The sequence below is a fragment of the Solanum dulcamara genome, chromosome 5 (assembly GCF_947179165.1).
Source record: "Solanum dulcamara chromosome 5, daSolDulc1.2, whole genome shotgun sequence".
Taxonomy (NCBI): Eukaryota; Viridiplantae; Streptophyta; class Magnoliopsida; order Solanales; family Solanaceae; genus Solanum; species Solanum dulcamara.
In genome coordinates, this window is record NC_077241.1 from 4,785,213 (window position 1) to 4,805,988 (window position 20,776).

General features: G+C 32.5%; 1 protein-coding gene across 1 annotated transcript; it reads right to left on the reverse strand.

Annotated features, from left to right (window-relative positions):
* Positions 1-15,616: 15,616 nt before the first annotated feature.
* LOC129890356 (F-box/kelch-repeat protein SKIP25-like) lies at positions 15,617-17,260 on the reverse strand. The gene has a single exon (XM_055965914.1). The coding sequence runs from the start codon at positions 17,128-17,130 to the stop codon at positions 15,994-15,996; it is 1,137 nt and encodes a 378-aa protein (XP_055821889.1). The 5' UTR covers positions 17,131-17,260; the 3' UTR covers positions 15,617-15,993.
* Positions 17,261-20,776: the final 3,516 nt, after the last annotated feature.

Here is a 20,776-nt window from a genome sequence, read left to right on the forward strand (position 1 = left end):
TAGATTTAATATCATTTGCTTTTTTCATTAAGACTTCATTAAATTCAAAGCTCTTATCCTTTTTTAATAATTCTTGAAATGACTTTCTTAGTTCAGCCAAATTTTGAATATAATCCGAGGCATAGTTAAGTATTCCTAAAAAGCTTTGTACTTGCTTTTTATCGACTAATTTATCTGGGAAAATAGATATTTTTTCGACGATATGGCTTTGTAATTTTATACCATTTCCGTCAATTATCATTCCTAAAAATTCTATCTCATTTTTTAATAAGCTTGCTTTCTTTTTAGAAAGTGCTAATCCATTTTCTAGACACAAGTTAGTAAATTTATTTAGGTGTATCAGGTGTTCTTCAAGGCTATCAGACAAAACTAAAATATCATCAACGTAGATAAATATATAGTCATAATCTTTAAAGATGTTATCCATTTTTCTTTGAAATATCTGGGGTGCATTTTTTAATCCAAATGGCATGACTAACCATTCATATTGCCCTTGCGGGGTAGAGAATGCAGTATAATGAATACTATCTTTATTCATTTTTATTTGCCAAAACCCACTTTTACAATCAAACTTAGAAAATATCTTTTTGTTAGAGGTTCTATTAATTAGGTTTTCTTTATGTGGTAAGAAATATCCATCAAATATAGTATTATCATTTAATTTTTTATAGTTAATAACCATCCTTGGTTTATTTCGTACTATCTCTGCATGATTTCTAACCATAAAGGCTGGTGAACTTTGAGGGGAGTTACTAGGTCTTATTATTCTAAGAATTAATAATTCCTTAATCTGTTTTTGGAATTCTTTTTGGTCATTGAGGTTATATCTCATTGGTTTTACTCTAATAACTTTGTCTTTATCATTTATTTTTAACTTGGCTTCTATCTTATTTTTATCCCAAAATTCTAAGGGATTTTCTGAAAAGCATTGTTCTAGCTTTTGTTTAATCATGTCTAAACTTTCTTCTAATTTATTAAAAGTTATCTGATATTCTAACAAGTTGTTAGATTGTTGATTTATGGTTTGAGGGTTGTCCCAATCCGTATCGTATTGAAGTAATGAAGTACTTTTTGGAAAAATTGGCTTATCTTGATATCCTATATCACCACGCTGGGCTGTGCGGGGTTTAAAATGAATAGGTAATCTTTTGGAGTAAGCAGTTTTAAATCATTTTACCACAATAATATGTTGCTAAGGAGTTTTGAATTTTATTTGAAATAAAACTATATCATATAAATCAGTATGAAACATTTCTAAAAATTTATTTCCTAATAGAATATCTTGTCCGGTATTATGAAAATAAAATGGAGGACATTTTATTAGAAAATATCCTAGTAGTATGATTGGTTGAGCAATGCCTTTAGACATTGTTACAATATTATTAGATATATATTTTCCTTTAGTAATGGGTAATTCTTGATGGTATTCTTTGGGGAATACTTCTGGTCTACAACAACATATTCCTGATCCGTTATCTATATAGGCAGCAAAATATTCTACTTTGTAATCTTTATAAGTTAATTCTATTGGTATATAGATACTATATGGACTTGTCATTTTGATATGAAAATTATCTTATCGTTGTAAGTAATCTTGATACCATGATCAAGAATATCATATGGTTTTATACTATCTAGGAAAATGGTTTCTAGCTGTATTTCTAACATATCATTATTTTCTTCTGGTTCAACCAATAGTCTTATAGGTATAGTGTTATCTTTGAATCTTAAAATGGTTTCTATCATGTTTGTTATTTCATGTCTCTTTCCATTAAAATCAGTATAAAGATGATTATCTTTTAGTTTATATTGTTGGAGGTGGTTACATAGCCTAAGGCTAATGTAATTTCCACTAGCTCCTGTATCTAATATGATGTTAATGGGAACAAATTGTATTCCATTAAAATATTCTCCTTTTATCTTATAATTTTTTATTTCATCATTTTTTGCTTCTAAAATAGGTTGTCTAACTCTTTCCGATTGAGTTCTTCTTATCATCACTGTAGGATTTATGACTCGAGTCTCCTCAAAGGATAATCGAGAGGTGGAATCTTGTTGGTTGTACAAAGGTTTAGATTGTAAATCTAAATCTAACGGCGTATCTTCTATTTCTTGTATCTGTGTTATACTAGGCATTTATATCTGACTAACTTCCTCAAATAGATGGGGATAATCTATTGTTTTTTTTATGGCAAAGCAATCAGAATGATGTGTATTAGAAATAGCATATGATATTACATATGTCAATGTGCTTAGTCCTTTTTTGAAATACCAAATTTGATGCAATATGAAAGCCGCTTGGTTATCACACACAATTTCCATTTAACTGATTTCTCTAAATTTTAGTTCCCTAAGCAGTGGTTTAATCCATATTAGCTCACAAATTGCTACAATCATTGCTTGATATTTTGCTTCTGCACTACATTGAGCAACCACACTATGTTTCTTACTATTGTAGGATATCAAATTAGCTCTTAATAAAACACAATATTCAGATGTAAAAGTATCTATTAAAGGGTGATCTTGCCCAATCAATGTTTATATATCCAATGATCTGCCCATGACCTCGATTCTCAAAAGAGTAGTCCTTGACCTGGAGCTAACTTTATATGTCGCATAATATGAATAATTGCATCCCAATGACTATCACATGGGAAATCATAAACTGAGTTACAACACTCACATGAAAAAAGATGTCAAGTCTAGTTAGTATGCAATACCTTTCGAGATCATTGAGTGGATCCCCCTGTCAAGAGTTTAGCATTCGGATCCATGTGTATAAATTGGTCTACATTCCATTGTTCTTGTCTCCTCAAGAATGTCTACGACATACATGCGTTGTGAAATAACAATATCTGTTATGGACTAAGCAACCTTAATACTTAGAAAATACTTTAGTCTCCCAAGGTCTTTAGTCTCGAAATGTTGAAAGAGATGTTGCTTTAAGTTAGTGATACCATTTTGATCATTGCTGGTGATAACAATATCGTCAACACCATAAAAAAAATTCACAAATTTGGTGCAGAATATTGAGAAAACACAAAGTGATCAACTCCACTGTCAATCATGCAAAACTCCTAAATTATTGTGTTGAACTTCCAAACCAGGTTCGATAAGACTGATTCAGACCATAGAGTGACTTGCGCAACCGACACACAAGGCTACTAGACCCCCCCGAGCAACAAAATCAGGTGGTTGCTCCATATAAACTTCTTCCTCAAGATCATGATAGAGAAAAATATTCTTAATGTCTAGAAGAAGCCAATGGCGCAATGACAACCATGGATAAAAAAGGCGAACAAATGTTATTTTAACCATGAGAGATAAAGTATCACTGTAATCCAATCGAAATATTTGATTATATCCTTTGGCGACAAGGCAAGATCTGATTATATCCTTTGGCAATAAGGCAAACCTTACGTTGATCAACCTAATCGTCTGGACCAACTTTGACTGCATATGCCCAACAACTACCAACATAGATTTACCTATAAGAAGAGAAAAAATCTCTTATGTACCACTTGTATGTAAATCAGACATCTCGTCAATCATAGCTTGCCTCTATCTTGGATGAGAAAGTGCTTAAACTGTAGTCTTCGGGAAGGAAATAGAGGACAAAGATGATACAAAGGCATAATGAGGTGTTGATAGGCGGTGATAACATAAAGTAAGTATAATGAGGGTTAGCATTTCGAGCTAAGTTGCGCGGACTCTTCATATTTGCTACCGCACCCGTGTCGACACGAGACAGGTGCGGGTGCGGGATACATGTGGGATTCGGTCAACCCACATCAGATACTTTGACCAAGAGTCCATGGACAACCTACATCAGACGGGTGCGGGTGCGGGATGCGGGATGCAATCAACCCACATCAGATACTTTGACCAAGATACTTTTTCTCTTGGTCAATATTCGTAGCTTCATGTTTCAAGTCAAACAAAGAGATGCTAAATATTTAAACGATTGTGTTCCGACTTATGGTAGATAGTAACAATGGTTTGTAAGGAGAGTTGGTTGAAGGTCTTGAATGACTTTCTCTATCTTTTCTGAGGGGAAGAATATCTTTATATTTATAATTATATTTTATAATATTGAATATTTTAGCCGAATCCCCGCACCGTATCCATACTCGAATTCGTATCCTCGAATCTTAAAATTTAGATTATGCCGAATTCGACTCTCGAATTCTCATCCGTATTAGACACCCGCACCCCAGTCCAAGCAACTTAGATTTCGAGTGGATTGTTTACTTTTTTAAAGTGCAATCGATTGACTAGGAGGCAAGTCCGTAGTAGTTGTAGAGTCCGGCACATGACATGAATCATCTGGGCCATTGCTCGATGCGACGACGATGATAAGTCAAAGTGGTGGTGTTATGGTTGAAGATGTAGAAGTAACCGTAGATTCCTCAAAAGTTGGTATTGGTAAGGCCTCAGAGATGTCAGAATGATCAGGCTGATATTGTAAGGTTGAGATCTAAAAAATGTGACATCGGCTGATATTAGGTATTGATGAAGATCAGGTGAGTAGCAACAACGATATCCCTATTGAACTTGTGAATAACCAAGAGAGACACATTTGAAAGCACAAAGGATAATTTATCTTTTTCTGACGCTAAGTTATGAATAAAACATGTGCTCCCAAAGACACGAGGGAGGAAGAGAGTAGATAGGTGACTGTGGAAACAATATGTCATAAGGAATCTAATTCTAAATGGAAGATGAGGGCATTCTATTAATTCTATATAGTATAAGTGGCTAAGGAAGCAGGTCATGGACGACATCCCTGCTTCCAGCCAGGGGCTACATGGTCATTTTAAGCTTGGTTATGTGCTTTAAATATGGTGTACTTCATTGCTTTATGAATGCACTTTTTTTTGGACTAAAATATCAATCATTAAATGCCAAATAGCTTTTTCTATAGGCCCCATCCCTCAAATTTGCTAACAATTTTTTTTTGAGGTGTCGTGACTCCAAACTCCAAAGTTTCATTGTGGACCCTATTTGTTGTTATTATTGTTATTATTATTATTATTATTATTGTTATTATTATTATTATTATTATTGTTATTATTATTATTATTGTTATTGTTATTGTTGTTATTGTTGTTGTTATTATTCTTCTTCTTATTGTTGTTGTTGTTGTTGTTGTCGTTGTTTGCATCACAACTCAATCGAGGAAGCTCAAGCTAAATAGTTTGAACTTCTCATTAATGGTTCTAAAGTGATCATAGGGCTTGAACTTCCAATTCCCGTATTTTTGGAGCCAAAAATATTAATTCCAATAGACATCTTGTGAAATCAGAATTTTGTAGTCCAAGTTCTAGAAATCTTTTGCTAGAATCTGGAAAAAGGGTGGTGTTAAAAACTTGCTCAACAAGTAATCTCTTGCATGGTTATAACCCCCTACTTCATTTGGAGGGGCTCACAAGCTTTAAATTATTTCTGGCACTACTGGAAACTCCTGTTGACCATGTTTTACCCTCTGAAAAGTAGATAAAAGGAGAATAAAACCAAAAAAATAATAATTAATGAATGAGGGAATTGACTGCTTGGTGACCTCAGATAAGTGACCTCAGATAAGGTACTGGTAAATGTTAAAATTATTTCTTGGTTAGGGGCAAAAAGCTTTTTAAGCAGGCTAGCATCTAAGTTGCGTGGACTCTTCATATTTGTTGTCGCACCAGTGTCGATACAAGACGGGTGCAGGATATGTGTGAGATTCGGTCAACCCACATCGGATACTTTGACCAAGAGTCCATGGACAACCTACATCAGATACATCAGACGGGTGCGGGATGCGGGATGCGGTCAACCCACATCAGATACTTTGACCAAAATACTTTTCCTCTTGGTCAATATTCGTAGCTTCATGTTCAAGCCACACAAAGAGATGCTAAATATTCAAGCGGTTGTGTTCCAACTTATGGTAGACAGTAACAATGGTTTGTAAGGAGAGTTGGTTGAAGGTCTTGAATGATTTTCTCTATCTATTCTGAGGGAAAGAACATCTATCTTTATAACTATATTTTTATAATATTGAATATTTTAGCCGAATCCCCGCACCCGTATTCATACTCGGATTCGTATCCCTGAATCTTAAAATTTAGATTATGCCGAATCCGACTCTCGAATTCGCATCCGTCTCGGACAGCTGTATCCGAGTCCGAGTCACTTAGGCTAGCATTTCATTATTTTCTACCGTTGAAAGACAATTGTTCTGAGTTTATTAAGATCATGTTCTGCAGATGATTATTTTTCGTAATGATCTTAGATAATTATTATTTTCAGTCTTAAATTTGCTGGAAATCATATTCTATCATTAGTAAATGAGAAAACAGTTTTTAATATTTCACGGCCTACTGTGCGCACTTAAAGGGTAGCGGCTGCAGGTTCCCTCGTCACTTAAAGAAATATTTCACAGCCTAATTTGTTGGCATTCATTGGAAAAATTCTCAGATTGGGCAGCTATTTTGACGTGGTTAATGACCATTAAGGGCTTATTGCAGAATCAAAATATCATAGGAGGTGGCTATGGTCTTCATGCGGCATTGGCATGATAGTGGCAGTGTTTTGGTTGCATCATATGCTAAGGTGAGCTGCTAATCACAACAAAGTTTTATGTACTTTTAATTATGGTTGTTTAACAGCCACTGAAATTGAAGGAGTAACCAAGTGGAGACTTAAACATTCCTACAAATAAGCTACCGCCAATGTAGATTGTCCCTTGCCCACCACATTTGTAATAGTTCCAGTTTCTTTTTCTTCTAATGATCATTCCCTTATATTGACAACTAGTCTTGGGCCATGTGTTTTGTGCATGTACCACATATCAATGAGTATACAATTTTAAAGAATCACATGCATATTATTAAAACATTATGTTTTGAGTAATGAAAATGATCTTTTTTTTTTTGGATAAATTACTGGACGATTTTATTCACAAGTAACAGTTGAACAGTTCAAAGGAGTAAAACACAAAACAGATCAAAACTGGGACTAAGCAACAAGTTTCAGTCCTTACTAATTGACTACCCTACTACATCAGCTAAGGGTAAAAATTCAAACTATCTAACTTTTGTCGTGTTGCACCTCAAACATGCACTTCCTGTACAATCTGCTTTATCACTGTTTCTATACTCCTCTGCTTCTGTTGAAAGAATCCTGGTATTCCTTTTACTGCTAACTATGATATGTAGTGCAGAACAGGCACATTCTGTATACTTCTGCAGCTTCACTCTTGCCTTTATAGAATGAGATAGTCCAGTGCAATTCTTCATGCCACTCCATGGGATGCCTTGTTATCCTTGCCAATCTAGTACCTGTCTCCAAATTGTTGGGGAGACCACACACTTCAAAAATAAATGCGCCACACTTTCATCAGCTTGCTCAAGGCACGGGAAGGGGAAAGTAATAAATAGGGGTGTTCACGATTTGGGTAAAAACCGATCCAAACCGAAAAACCAAACCAAACCGATTAAATAAACCAATTTTTATTTGGTTTGGTTTGGTTTTATATTTTTAAAAACCAATAATATTTGGTTTGGTTTTGGTTTTGTTAAAAGCAAATCGAAGAAATAACCGGACCGAACCGAATCAACAAATTATATACATATTTTTTTTATAATTATATATACATAATATATTATTTCTTATAAACATTTTTTATGCAAAAAATACAGCACACTAATTTAAAATAGTAATGTATGATTTTTTATTTGTACAACCATATCATTAGTTTATATATTATTTAGTAAGTTTATGTTTATACATTGGATTAACTAACAATATAAGTAGGAAGTTAAAAATAATTAAAGTTTTGGTATAAGAATTATAAGATCCAAAATGGAACGAAGACAATTTATATTTTTTGAAGGAATTATTGTCTTTTCTTCTCTTTTGAATGAATAGTTTCTTTTATTTTTATGTATGGTTAATAACCGAATAATCGAATCAAGCCAAATCGAAACCGATAACAACCAAACCGATGGATGTATATTTTAATTGGTTTGGTTTGGTTTTAATAATTTTAAAACTGATTAAATTGGTTTGGTTTTGATTTTGACCAAAACCGACCAAAACCGACCCGTGAACACCCCTAGTAATAAACAAAGGGGACTATATTATTACTGTTCGATTAGCTTCAGTTCAACAAAATTTCCGCTGGTACCCCACAACGGTATATGGACCAAATTGCAGAATAGAGAGAGGCATGATCTATGGTGGAAAATCACAGCAACTAGCAGAGTATGTGCAGGACATTGGGTGGTATGTAGAGATCATAATATTACATGATATTGTACAGAAAGAAGAAACAACAATCGGCTCACAAGGGATATGCTTGGATTTTCAGATTTCATTGACGACTTGGAGCTCATAGATCCTCCCCTCAGTGGAGGATCATTTACGGTTTACCTGGACAAAAGGGGATAATCAAAAGATCTCTGCAAGATTCGATGTGTTCTTATTCTCAACAAAGTGGGACGAGACATTCAAAATTATTAGACAAGCTGTGTTACCCAGGTTTTTTCTGATCATATTCCCAATTCATTACAATGCGGGGAATGGGGAGATTCGAAATCATATTTGAAGTTTGAAAACTGGTGGTTGAGGGTTGAAGGGTTCACTGATAAAGTGAAGTCTTGGTGGTCTTCTTTGAAGTTTATGGTAGACCTGATTACATGCTTGCAAACTGAAGCTCATAATGGGAACTAAAGGAATGTAATTCTACTATTTTTGACAGCTTTAGGAAGAAGAAAACTAAGCTCCTAGATCAAATGTCAAAAATGGATAGCATTCAAGAACTTGGAATTCTAAAATGAAGAGGAATTGATACCAAAGGCTAGCTTATTCATGGAGATAGAGGAGAACACAAAAATGAAAGAGATAGCTGGGAGAAAGTAGTCAAGGTTGCTATGGCTAAAGTAGGATGATAGAAACACAATTTTTCCTCAACAAATGGCAAATGTTCACTAAAGAAACAGCACAATAAATAAGCTTGTAATAACTTGTGAACCTGTAGAAGATCAAGTGGCTATCAAAAGGGAAGTAATGTCCTTCTATTAAAAGTTATATGATGAAATTGAAGATTGGAGACCCGACTTCACCTGTATGAAATGCCCTAAAATCAATGTGGAAGTGTAGTAGTGTCTACAACGACCATTTGAAGAACAGGAGATATTAGACTGTATCAAGAATTCAAGATGTGTGCTATAGATAAAGTACCAGGGCCTGATGGATATTCTATGGGATTTTTTCGTAGCTGCTGGGAAGTCATCACGACTGACCTTATAATGACACTTGGAAAATTTCCACTCGAGAAATTTTGGAGAAGAGTTTTAATGCGACATGTTTGTCTCTAATTCCTAAAAAGAATGGGCTATGGAGCTAAGAGATTTTCCACCTATCAGCCTAATAGGAAATGTATACAAGATTATCTCCAAATTGCTTATAGACACTCCGAGAGACTCAAGAAGGTGATACACACAAGCTGGTGGATAGCCATCTAAATGGCATTCCTTAAGGGTGGATGAATAATAGATACGACATTAGTAGCTAATGAGTGTGTGGACACCCGAATGAAAGAGAGGAATCCAGGGGTTTTGTGCAAACTAGATATCAGAACGGCTTATGATCATGTAAATTTGGCCTTTCTGATTAAGAGGTTGAAGGATATGGGTTTTGGTAACAAATGGGTCAACTAGGTCTTCTTCTGTATCGTACTGTTCGATTCTCAATTTTGTTAAATAGAGCACCTCAAGGGGTTTTTTTCGTCCCAAAGAGGATTGAGATAAGGGATCCTCCATCTCACTTTCTCTTCATTATTGTAATGGAAGGGCTAAGAAACACGATAAAATTTGCTAACCAAAACAATTGGTTTAGGGGTTTTAATGTGGGAAGCAGCATAGAAGTTTCACACATTTTAATACTGATGTTTCCTTGGGTTTTCTTGACGCTAAGGCGGAGTAACTTAGGCATTTGAGACTCATTTTAGCAGTAGTATTTGAAGCGGTGTCTGGGCTACATGTGAATTGGAGGAAGATCTTGCTTTTTCCAATAAATGGTGTGACATAAATTCAGGCTTGGCTCTCTTCCTACTGTCTATTTAGGCATGCCCCTGGGATTAAAAAACAAGTCGCAGGAGATGTGCGATGTAGGTGGAACTGCCAATTGCTATCTCTGGGTGGTAGGGTGATACCGGTATACACTGTTCCTGACTCATTACCCACTTACATGATGTCACTATTCCCTGTGACTACAAAAAATGAGAAATGACTTGATTCTTTGAGGAGAAACATCATTTGGCAAGCTAATAGAGATATGAGGTGCTTTCATTTAGTCTAGTGGAAAACTCTCGCCATTAGCAAGATGGATGGAGGCTCAGGCTTAAAAGAAATTTGAGAATGCACAATATTTTTTTGATGAAATGGTCAAGTGGAATACTCTCACCATTAGCATGATGGATAGGAGCTTAGGCATAAGAATTTGAGAATTCACATAAATGTTTATTGATGAAATGGTTGTGGAGATTTGGTTGGGCAAGCATTGTGGAGGAGAGTTTTCAGAGAAAAAATATGGAGAAGAGGTTAAGTGGTGCTCAAGAAAGCTAATTCTGCTTATGGTGTCGGTGTATGGAGATCTATTAGAATTTTCCGACCTTCTCTTGTCAATAATATTAGGATACAAGTTGGCAATGGGAGAAACACTTCTTATTTGGAATGACAACTGGATTGGGCATGGACCACTAAAAGATCTTTTCCTCTACATTTTCAGCTTGAATTCACAGCCTGAGGCAACTATTTTCAAAGTTTGGAAACAGGGGTAGAATTTAAGCTTTTGAAGTCGGTTGATGACTGGAAATGAATAGAATAGCTGAGTTCTTCAAAATTTTGGATGATTTCCCCCAAGTACAACAGCTTATGAGGACATATTAATATGGTAGAGACACAAAAAAGGTGATTGCACTGCACAGTCAAGTCAGCATACATGTAGGACAGCAGGAAGGTTAAATGTCCTTGAAAACACATTAGGAGAGCAATCATACCTTATCAGGTGGCATATCTTTCATGTTTGGTTGCGGAGTTACTGATCTGATGTGGCAACTATTTCTGAACATGGAAGGAATCAAGTACTCTATGCCAAAGACTACTAAAGAGCTGTTGGAATAATACTATTGGAAATATCAAACAAAGACAATGGTGGCAAACAATACCTGCCTGCGTGGGATGGACTGTGTGGAAGGAAAGAATCACAAGGTTTTGAAGGAACGTACAACCCAGTACAAAACATTAGGATGAACTATTTGCTCTAATTTTACTTTTGTACTGAAGAACTCCTAGATGATGCTGAATCCTTAAAAGAAATTATAGAATCTTGGTAAGAAGAGCAAGGAGATGGTTTTGCTTTCTTTTGGAATGTAAATATGTTCTACACATCCTTTGTGCATCTGATATATAAGGGAAATTTTCAAAAACAAAATAAATTGAAATGCCAAATAAAATTCAATGTCTAAAGTCTTTATCTTTATCTTTATCTTTATCTTCATCACTTATTTGAAGGACAGAATATAAAGCAGAATCAACGGAAAAGGGCCTAAAATACCCTCGAACTATTGAAAATGGTATAAAAATGTTTTCATTCATCTATTGGGCCTAAAATGCCCTTGACATCCACCTTTAGGTCCAAATATGACTTTTTCTTTAACGGAAAAGGGTATGACGGGCATTTTTGTACTATTTTCAATAGTTCGAGGGCAGTTTAGGCCTCTTTTTCATAATTAAAATTCTATTAAAGAAATTTTGATTTATAATTAATTTTAAATAATTAAATTATAACCAATAGATGACCGCCACGTGTTTAAAAAATATTCAAATTATTTAATGAAAATTATGTTAAAGAAAATGTCATTTTTGGATCTAAAGCTGAATGATTATTTAAAATTAATTTTTTTAAACACGTGGCAACCATCTATTGATTATAATTTAATTATTTAAAATTAATTATAAATTAAAATTTATTTAACATAAGTTTAATAAATTTATTGTTTTATTGTATATCTTGCATAATGATCGGAGATTGTACTTGATATTTTAAAATTTGTGTATGGCCTAATTGTTTGTATCAACCAAAGTGGTGGTGTTCCTAGTTTGATTATTTTTATAAGCTTTTATGTTTGCTCGAGGACAAGCAAAAGTTTATACACAGTAAATGAGTTTGATGAGGTAATTTAAAGTTGTTTGACCTTAATTAGAATTTTGAGTTTGAGCTTAGAAATAGAGATTTTTTTGTAAGGAGTTTTTTATTTTTTCTTAGATCTCATTTGTTTGCACTTAATGAAAGTTTTAATTTTAATTATTCAAATCTCAGTCATTAAGTCTGTTCGTTTTCAAGGTTTTTGAATTTAAATAATTCAAATCTTAATCATTAAGTATGTTTATTTTGTTTACTTTATAACCACTTAATAGGTCTGAATACGTCTATATGATTAATATTTATAAGAGAGTTTTAATATCATTAAGATGTCTTTTTAGAAATTTTTATAAAGATAACAGTTCACCGCTAGTCTATCTACTTTTACCCACCATCCACAACCACCATTTCAGCTTAACTATCACCATCATCAATAACCACCATCCTCAAGCTAACCACAATCACCACACCAATTGTCATTACCATTAGCCATTATTTGCAGCCATCACCACAAACCATTATTACAACCACTAATAACTATCGATAATTACCATGATTAATCAACATTATATATCTCTAATTGTCATCAACATTCACCATGGCCACTAGCTATCGGTATTATTTTACTACTCATTATCAGCCACCATCACCAACAACCACGGTTAAACACTACCGCCAATCACTATACCATAAGATATACCCACAAGCACCATCATCCGTCAACACCATCCCAAACTGACACACACAATCACCATCATTAGACATTATCACCAGGATTTGTCATATAAAACTTTTGAAAATATTTTATTAATATAATATTATATTAATTTAATATTTTATTTAAATTTTATATTTATTAATTTTTAAATATAGACAAATTTATATATTATGATATTAAGAAAATAAATAGTCTTAAGTATTTAGTATTCAAGTTTTAATGCAATATCTTAATATTCAAATATGCATTCAGATTCAAACCTCTAAATTATAATGTACATTTTAATATTTAATGTGCAAAGATTCAAACATCTTAATTTTGATGAAAACAAATGAGACGTTAGTGGGTTTACCATGCATGAATTCTAGATTAGTCGGATGGTATGGTAAATTAAATAATATAGAAATCTTAATATTATTTTTAGTTAGACAATTTAAAACATTTTACCCGCCTAGCCAGGATCTTTTGTAACCCTCGCCGGTGTATACTCTATATATACAAATGTATAGTACATATAATGATTATACTTCAATTATATAATGATCATACTGATTAAAAATTAAAATAACTTTTTCATCATAAACTTTATTGGATTGTTGTGTATTGCAAAAGTTACCAAAAATTATTAGTGTGCGAAACTAAGATTGGGGTTAAAGTAGAGGCAAATTCAGAATATAAAATTTATAATTTTCATCCATCTCAGATCATAAAATAAAAGAAGGTATAATAAAAACTAATAAATTCTGACTACGGGGATTCAAACCCTCATCAACCAAAATGGAGGAAGAGCTTAACAAGTTCTTTCACGCTTTATTTATGAATTTTCGATTCATAGTTTTTATACATTTATTGATTTTTTCAATATAAATACTTCTTCCGTCCTATTTTAGTTCTCAGGATAAGGTCTTGCACAATCCTTAAGAAAAATTAATAAGGGATGCAATTTGACTAATATAACCCTACTATAAATATTCTTTAATCATTATGGAAATTAATCTCTATTAGTAGATTATTAAATTTATACATTAAATATCATTGATTGATGTGTTATATATTGAATGATAGGCAGTGAATATCAAAAGTTTAACAAGAAGTAATCTTGTAACTTTAAAATGACTTTTTTGAAAATTATACTAATAGAGTAGAGTTGTAGTAATAACTTTTTTTCACAATTCAAAATGACTTAATTACTAAAGGTAGAGTTGAAAAAAGTTACTAATTGTTTCTTGATTATTTAAATTGACAATTAATTAGAAACAACTATATTTAGTATACCTGACAATTAGTGGCGGAACCAGAATTTTGATTAAGGGGGTTTAAAATCTGAAGAAGTAGATACACAAACTAAACGAATGGGGCTCGACATCTACTATATATACATAAAAAAAATATTTTAACCAAGTATAAATAGTATAATTTTCTACCGAAAGAGATTCGAAGAAACTCCTAATCATAAGGTGGCTCCTCCACTGCTGACAACTAAAATGGGACGGAAAAAGTACAAAATTCAAGCCAAACTTACTAAATTTCAAAAAAAAATCCCGCTCAAAATTTGAAATTCGCCCTTGTTAAAAGAATAAAATAAAGATCAAAAGTAGACTTACCACACCGGTGTAGTGTGTTTGTACGGATATTAAAGAAAAAAAGGTAACCCGTGAAGGTGAAGCTCACTACCCTATCTTGTGTTACGTTCTTTTGACTTTTGGAATTAATTTTAAAAGTTGAAGGTTCTACTTTCCGGCGGATTCAAAATTTTTAATAAGGGGATTCAAAATCTAAAAAAGTAGACACACGAACTAGCTGAAGGGGGTTCGACATCTACTATTTATAAATAAAAAAATATTTTAACCATGTATAAATAATATAATTTTTCGCCGAAGAGGGTTCGGATGACCCCCCTCATTACATGCTGGATCCGCCCCTGCTACTTCCTCCTTCTAAGGTATACGTGAATTAATAGTCTTTGTGTAAAATAAAATATTTAGTTTATATATTTTTTAAAATTGATCTAATATTTCCTTACATGCTATAAATAAATATCCATCTTTTTATAAATTTAAGATTCGCCTTTCATTAACAATGAAAAGGCTGGCTAAAAGGGTGCTCTCAAAGATGACAAAGGAGATTTAATTATGGCTTACTTAGTTGCATTTCAATGGGTCAGCTATGGTTGTGACTTATGATGGTGATAATTGAAAATGATGGATAATAATAATAGCAATTAGCAAAAAAAATGAATAAAATATAATAGTGATGAACTGCATATCATTTTTGTAGAGATTTTTAAATATACTTTTTAATGATATTATTAATTTTTTTTTTATAAATTTTAATTATTAAGACTCATTAATTAGTAGTTGTAAAATCATGGAGGGTTGAATATATGTCCCACTATTTTGGGAATATATGTCCTGTATAAGGTGGAATAGATAATCCTAATTATAATCAAAATAAAATATAATCCTCCTTTTGAACAAACGACCCCTTAACCACATGCATTTGGTCCTATCAAATTCAACTCTACTTGGATTATCCATCAACTTTTGAGATTCTTCTTTTAGCATAAAATCATGTTAGCTCTTAGAGTGCTCATGGTGGAATTTGTATGTATATACATATACACAAATGATGCAAAGATATCATACGTAAACGTGTTTATTATTTTATAATTGGATTCAGTTAATATTTATGTCTTTCGATTTTTGGTATAAATAAGTAAAATTTGTATAAAATTGAATAAACAAACACACACATTCCATATGGTATAATACAAATCAATTTGAATATATCTCACACAAATTACTGCATAGGACGCCACGTAAAACGCATGTGTACTAGGTATACTTTTCTTATTTCGGAGAAAAAAATACAAAATTTGAGAAATATTATCAATGTCTCATCCTTTTTTTTTTATTTTTCATTCGGTGTCTGAAGCCCGTCGAGTCCTAACTAAATTCGGATCGCTCATTGCAGGATCTATTTGAGGGTGACACTCTCATCAGGATTTTTTTCAGACTTAGAATTCGAACATGAGATTTCTGATTAAGGGTGAAACAGTTTTACCACTGCATCGCAACGATGTTGGTTCAATGACTCATCCTCGGCAAAACATGTATATTCAAAACCTTAAACCCTACCGGAGTTTCAACCACCACCAACCTCGGCGGCTCAGCCACCACATCCACCACCACTATCCCAGTACTGCCGCCACCAACCACGCAAACTCTACCACCGGCTGCCGCTACATATTCCGCACCTTTAAGCATTTCATTCTCCAATATCTCCACCCAAATATCCCTCTCCTCATCATATCTTCTCAAAACTCCTTTAGATTCATCCACCATATAAAGTGTCTCCTCCGCCATCGCCGCCACCGGACCCCTCCACCCTACTAACATCCCCTCTGACATCTCTTGCCACGTGTCCATTCCGACATTATAAATTATCCCTTGTTTAGCAGCATCACCTTTCACATTCACCATACATAATTTTCCTTTCCATCCAATAGCTTCAATTGCTTCTCTACTGAATTTCCCGTCTTTTAACCCACTTATTTCCTCCCATACTGAATTGGGCCCACTACTGTTATCGAGGTCCCATTTTACAACTGATCGAGCTACCTGGACGTTGTAATGGGACCCAACCCCACTCGCTACATAAACCACGTTGCCTAACGCGCCCGCCGCGCACCACCGGCGGGGTGCAGCGAGACGGGGACCGTAGCTCCATTGTTTCGTCGTCGGATTGAAAATCAACGGACGAGAAATCGCCGGGAGGAACTGATCGGCAGTTGCAGCGAGGAGAATTAAGTTGCCGGAAACACTTACCGATTGAATCGGAAGGTTTCTGGAGATAAACGAAGGATGTTTAACGAGGAAGCGAAGTGGCGGATCTGGTGGCGGAGGAGGAAGAAGCTGCCATTTCGATGAAATTGGATCGAAACTAGCAAATTGTACAGAATCAGTAAAATTCGCTGAGTTTTTTGTTTCGTTTGTAGCTAACAATAAGGCGTATACAGATAAAAATGGAGGAAAAGAAGGTGAGTAGATAAGGTTACGCCATGAATGGCAAATGAAGAAAAGTGTAGAAGGTTTTACTTGATTTAAACAAATTTGAGCAATATCATCGGGAAGTCCAGGGATCAAGGACTGATGATCACCGTTGTGCCGGCGGTGGTGGTGGTTTTTGTGGCGTTTAACGGCGGTGGTGGCGGAGTTATTCATTTGTGGATGAAAAAAAGAAAGAGAATTGGAGGGGCGGGGGGGATGAAGATATGTATTTATTAAATTAATAGTTGATGAAAAGTGATGTGGTGGACATAGTGTGAAGTAAAAGGCAAATATTGGACACAAGTTATTATTATGACTTTATCAGTATACAACAAATCACCCTTTTACTACTACTCCCTCAGTCACTTGACATTTTAATAAAAATATTTATTTAAAATTAATTAATTATTTATTAAATTAAGATAAAATTAATTAATTTTTCTTATTTTACTCCTAAAATTAATATGGTCTTTTGAATATAAATAATTTTCAATACTAGTTATTTTTATACTCTATGTATATTTCATTGATATAAATAAAGAAAAAAATGGTAAAGCCTTTCAATGTATTAATGATTTCTTAATCACCGTATAAAATTAGAAGTGTCATCTAATATGAGACAGAAATAGTACTTTTTATAATTTAAGAATTTCTCCGCTTTCTTTATTGAGATAGTTGATTGATTATTTGAATTTTTTAATTTGCTTGAGAGTGTTTGACGTTGAAACTCTTACAAAAAATACTACAACACGAATAATGTAATGGATTCTTCGAAGCGTGAGGTGTAAGTATATTCATTATTCAACAATCTGTTCTAATATATCAAAGAAATAGCAAATAATAGTTCATCATTAACCCTACATAAAAGGTATCTAACATATTAAATATTTTGTATTAACTTTGCTCAATTTGATTATATATAATGACCATTAAAATGATCGTTTAAAGATAATGCAGAAATTTAAATTTAATTTGCAACTCAATTTTTTGCAAACTCTTAATCAAACACTCCTGCTTAAGCTTGAAAAATTGGAAATTTTCAAATGTGTTAAAAGATAATAACTATTCGATAAAATAGTCGAGACGTACATAAGCTTACTCCAACATCGCTGTCATTATTTATTTATTTTTTGGTTACAAATGTGGTATGCATGAGAATAGTGAAGAGAAAGAAGGGTAAGAAAGTAACTCAACAATTAGGAAATTTGTGGATACAACTAATTAAAGGTTGGAACTTTTTGCAATCAATACTTGTGATAAAGAGGTTAGATAGGGAGACAATAAATTGAATATATGGATGAGATAATAAATACTATAAAAAGAGTAATAAATGAGAAAAGGTAGTTTGTATTGTAATGGGAAACAAGTGGTTAATTAAAACTTAAAAGTAGTCTTTTTTGGTACACCCCTTTTTCTGCAAAATATTCTCTTTTTTTCTGCCTCTTTTAACCTTCTCTTCTTGTCTTTTATCCTATTCCATGTGTGTGACTCCCTTTAGTACCTACTCTCTCCATTCCTTTTTAATTATTATGATAAAATTCTATATAATTTTTTTTAAAAAATTAAATAAAAATATTATTTGACTAATATATTTTTTTATTAATTCTTTAATTTTTATTTATTTATGTGATTTTTAATTCTAAAATAATTAATGATAAATGTAAAATTAAAAAATATAATTAATTCTCTCTTGATTGTTTAAATTGACAATTATTTTGATACAAGTATTTTTAATATACATAACAACTAATATGAGGCGGAGAAACTATTATACGTTTCTTTCTTGGCCCTCCAATATATGGGTAGGGACAAAGAAAATAAGAGAATAGATTATAATATGAAAAATCCAATTTTGGGCAATTGAATTCTTATTAATAAGATAAAAAACTTAGGCAATCAATCCACTGATCACGAAAAAAATAATGTATGTATTAGTGTTGGAGCATGTATATTTTAATATTAAAATTATAATATCAAAGTTCATAAAATTTTCATGTTAGTGAATATAAATTAGCAATATGGCGGTTATATTTTTTGGTGTAACTTATGATAACTACTAATATCATGATCTGTCATAATTACTCACCAACTCATGTTCTACAATATTATTATTCAATTACGTTGCTATTTAATCTATGAAAGAATTCTAGGCCTATAAGTAGTGAATTTCTTTCTTTGTGTGGAAGCAGGAGAATTATGTGAAGTGTGGAAAAATACCGTAAAGTATAGTGATGTTGGAGCAGTGAAAGAAAGAAAAATATTCTAAAATTCGGTTTGGATGGGCTTAAACTATAAGTTAGAATTCTAATTTATGACTATTAGCTTATTCTGACTTATAAAAGTCTGTTTGATTTAGCTTATCTAAAATAACTTAAAAGCTGATAAGCTGTTTTAGATAAGCTTAGCCAAACATGTCAATTTATTTTTTTGGGCTTATTTTAAGTACAAATTGACTTTAAGTTGATCAGTCAAACATTAAAAAAAGTTGAAAATAAATTATAAGCTGTTTTCATCAACTTATAAGTCAATCAAAGTGCTTTAAAATTATTATGGCTTAAAAATACTTAAAATAAGTCAATTCAAACAGGCTCTAAGTCTCCAACTTATTCACTCTACAAAAGAAAGTAATTTTATGTTTGAAAGAATGTGTTCTTTTGGTGGAGTTTTAGATTCTTTAACTAATTCGCATTTGTTTGATTTATACGCCATTATCGGGCAGTTGTATCCTGAAGGAGACAAGTCAAGATCAGTTATATTGTTGAATCGAAAAAAATAATATTACCGTGGGCTAGAATCTTCTTAAAGAGAGCAAGATATGTGTCCCTCAACATGAATATTTATTTATCCATTTTTGTCAATTTTATTGTCAACTGTAATTAATGGTATATATATTCACCAATAATTAGTTTTAATATTACTAATTTTTTTATTTGGTACAAATTTGTATTAGCTATACACTTGGTTTGGTTTATTCTATGTATAAATAATACATAGCAAATTATGATATTAACAATAAAAGAGTTTTTAATACATGCATAAGCATGCTTAAAGACGCAATTGTCCCTAAAATTTTACAAAGCTAAAGAATGAAAAGAGTATTTTTGATAAACAAATAATTTATTTTAGACACTATGCTATGTCTGTTATTTTTAATACATCAAATCAAACAATGAATAAGAAATAATGTCAACATAGCTAACCTAAATATAATTGCATTACTAATCCAAATATTACCAATACACTATATTCAATACTAATCTTAATACACTCTATCAAATGACCTCTTAAAATCATACCCCGTTTTAATTTATTTGTCTGATTTTGATTTGAAATGGAGTTTAAGAAAGTAAAATGTACTTTAAAATTTTATGGTCTCAAACCAAAAATATGTAGAATGTATAAAAGTGTCCTCTAGTCTTGTGATCTTCAACATGTTTTGTGAAAAATTAGAATAAAAGAGTTGTCAAAAAGAAAAAAAAAACACATTATTTTTTAAACAAACTAAAAATGAAACTAAGACAAACAAATTAAAATAGAAGGAGTAAGTTCTAAGGTTACTTTTGATATGCATCAAAAAATTATCTTTCTTTTTTAAACTTCATGTTCAATCAAACATTACAACTTAAAAAAAGAAGAAGAGTAAATTAAAAAAATAAAATAAAAAATAAATTCTACTCTTTTTATTACATCGAGGATAGAGGAAGAGAAAATGAAGGAAGAGAGATTATAAGATGAAAATTGAACTCTCAGCACTAAAATCAAAGTTAAAAAAAAAAAACCAACTTATAAATTATTAATTGTAATTGTGAATTTTAAAGCA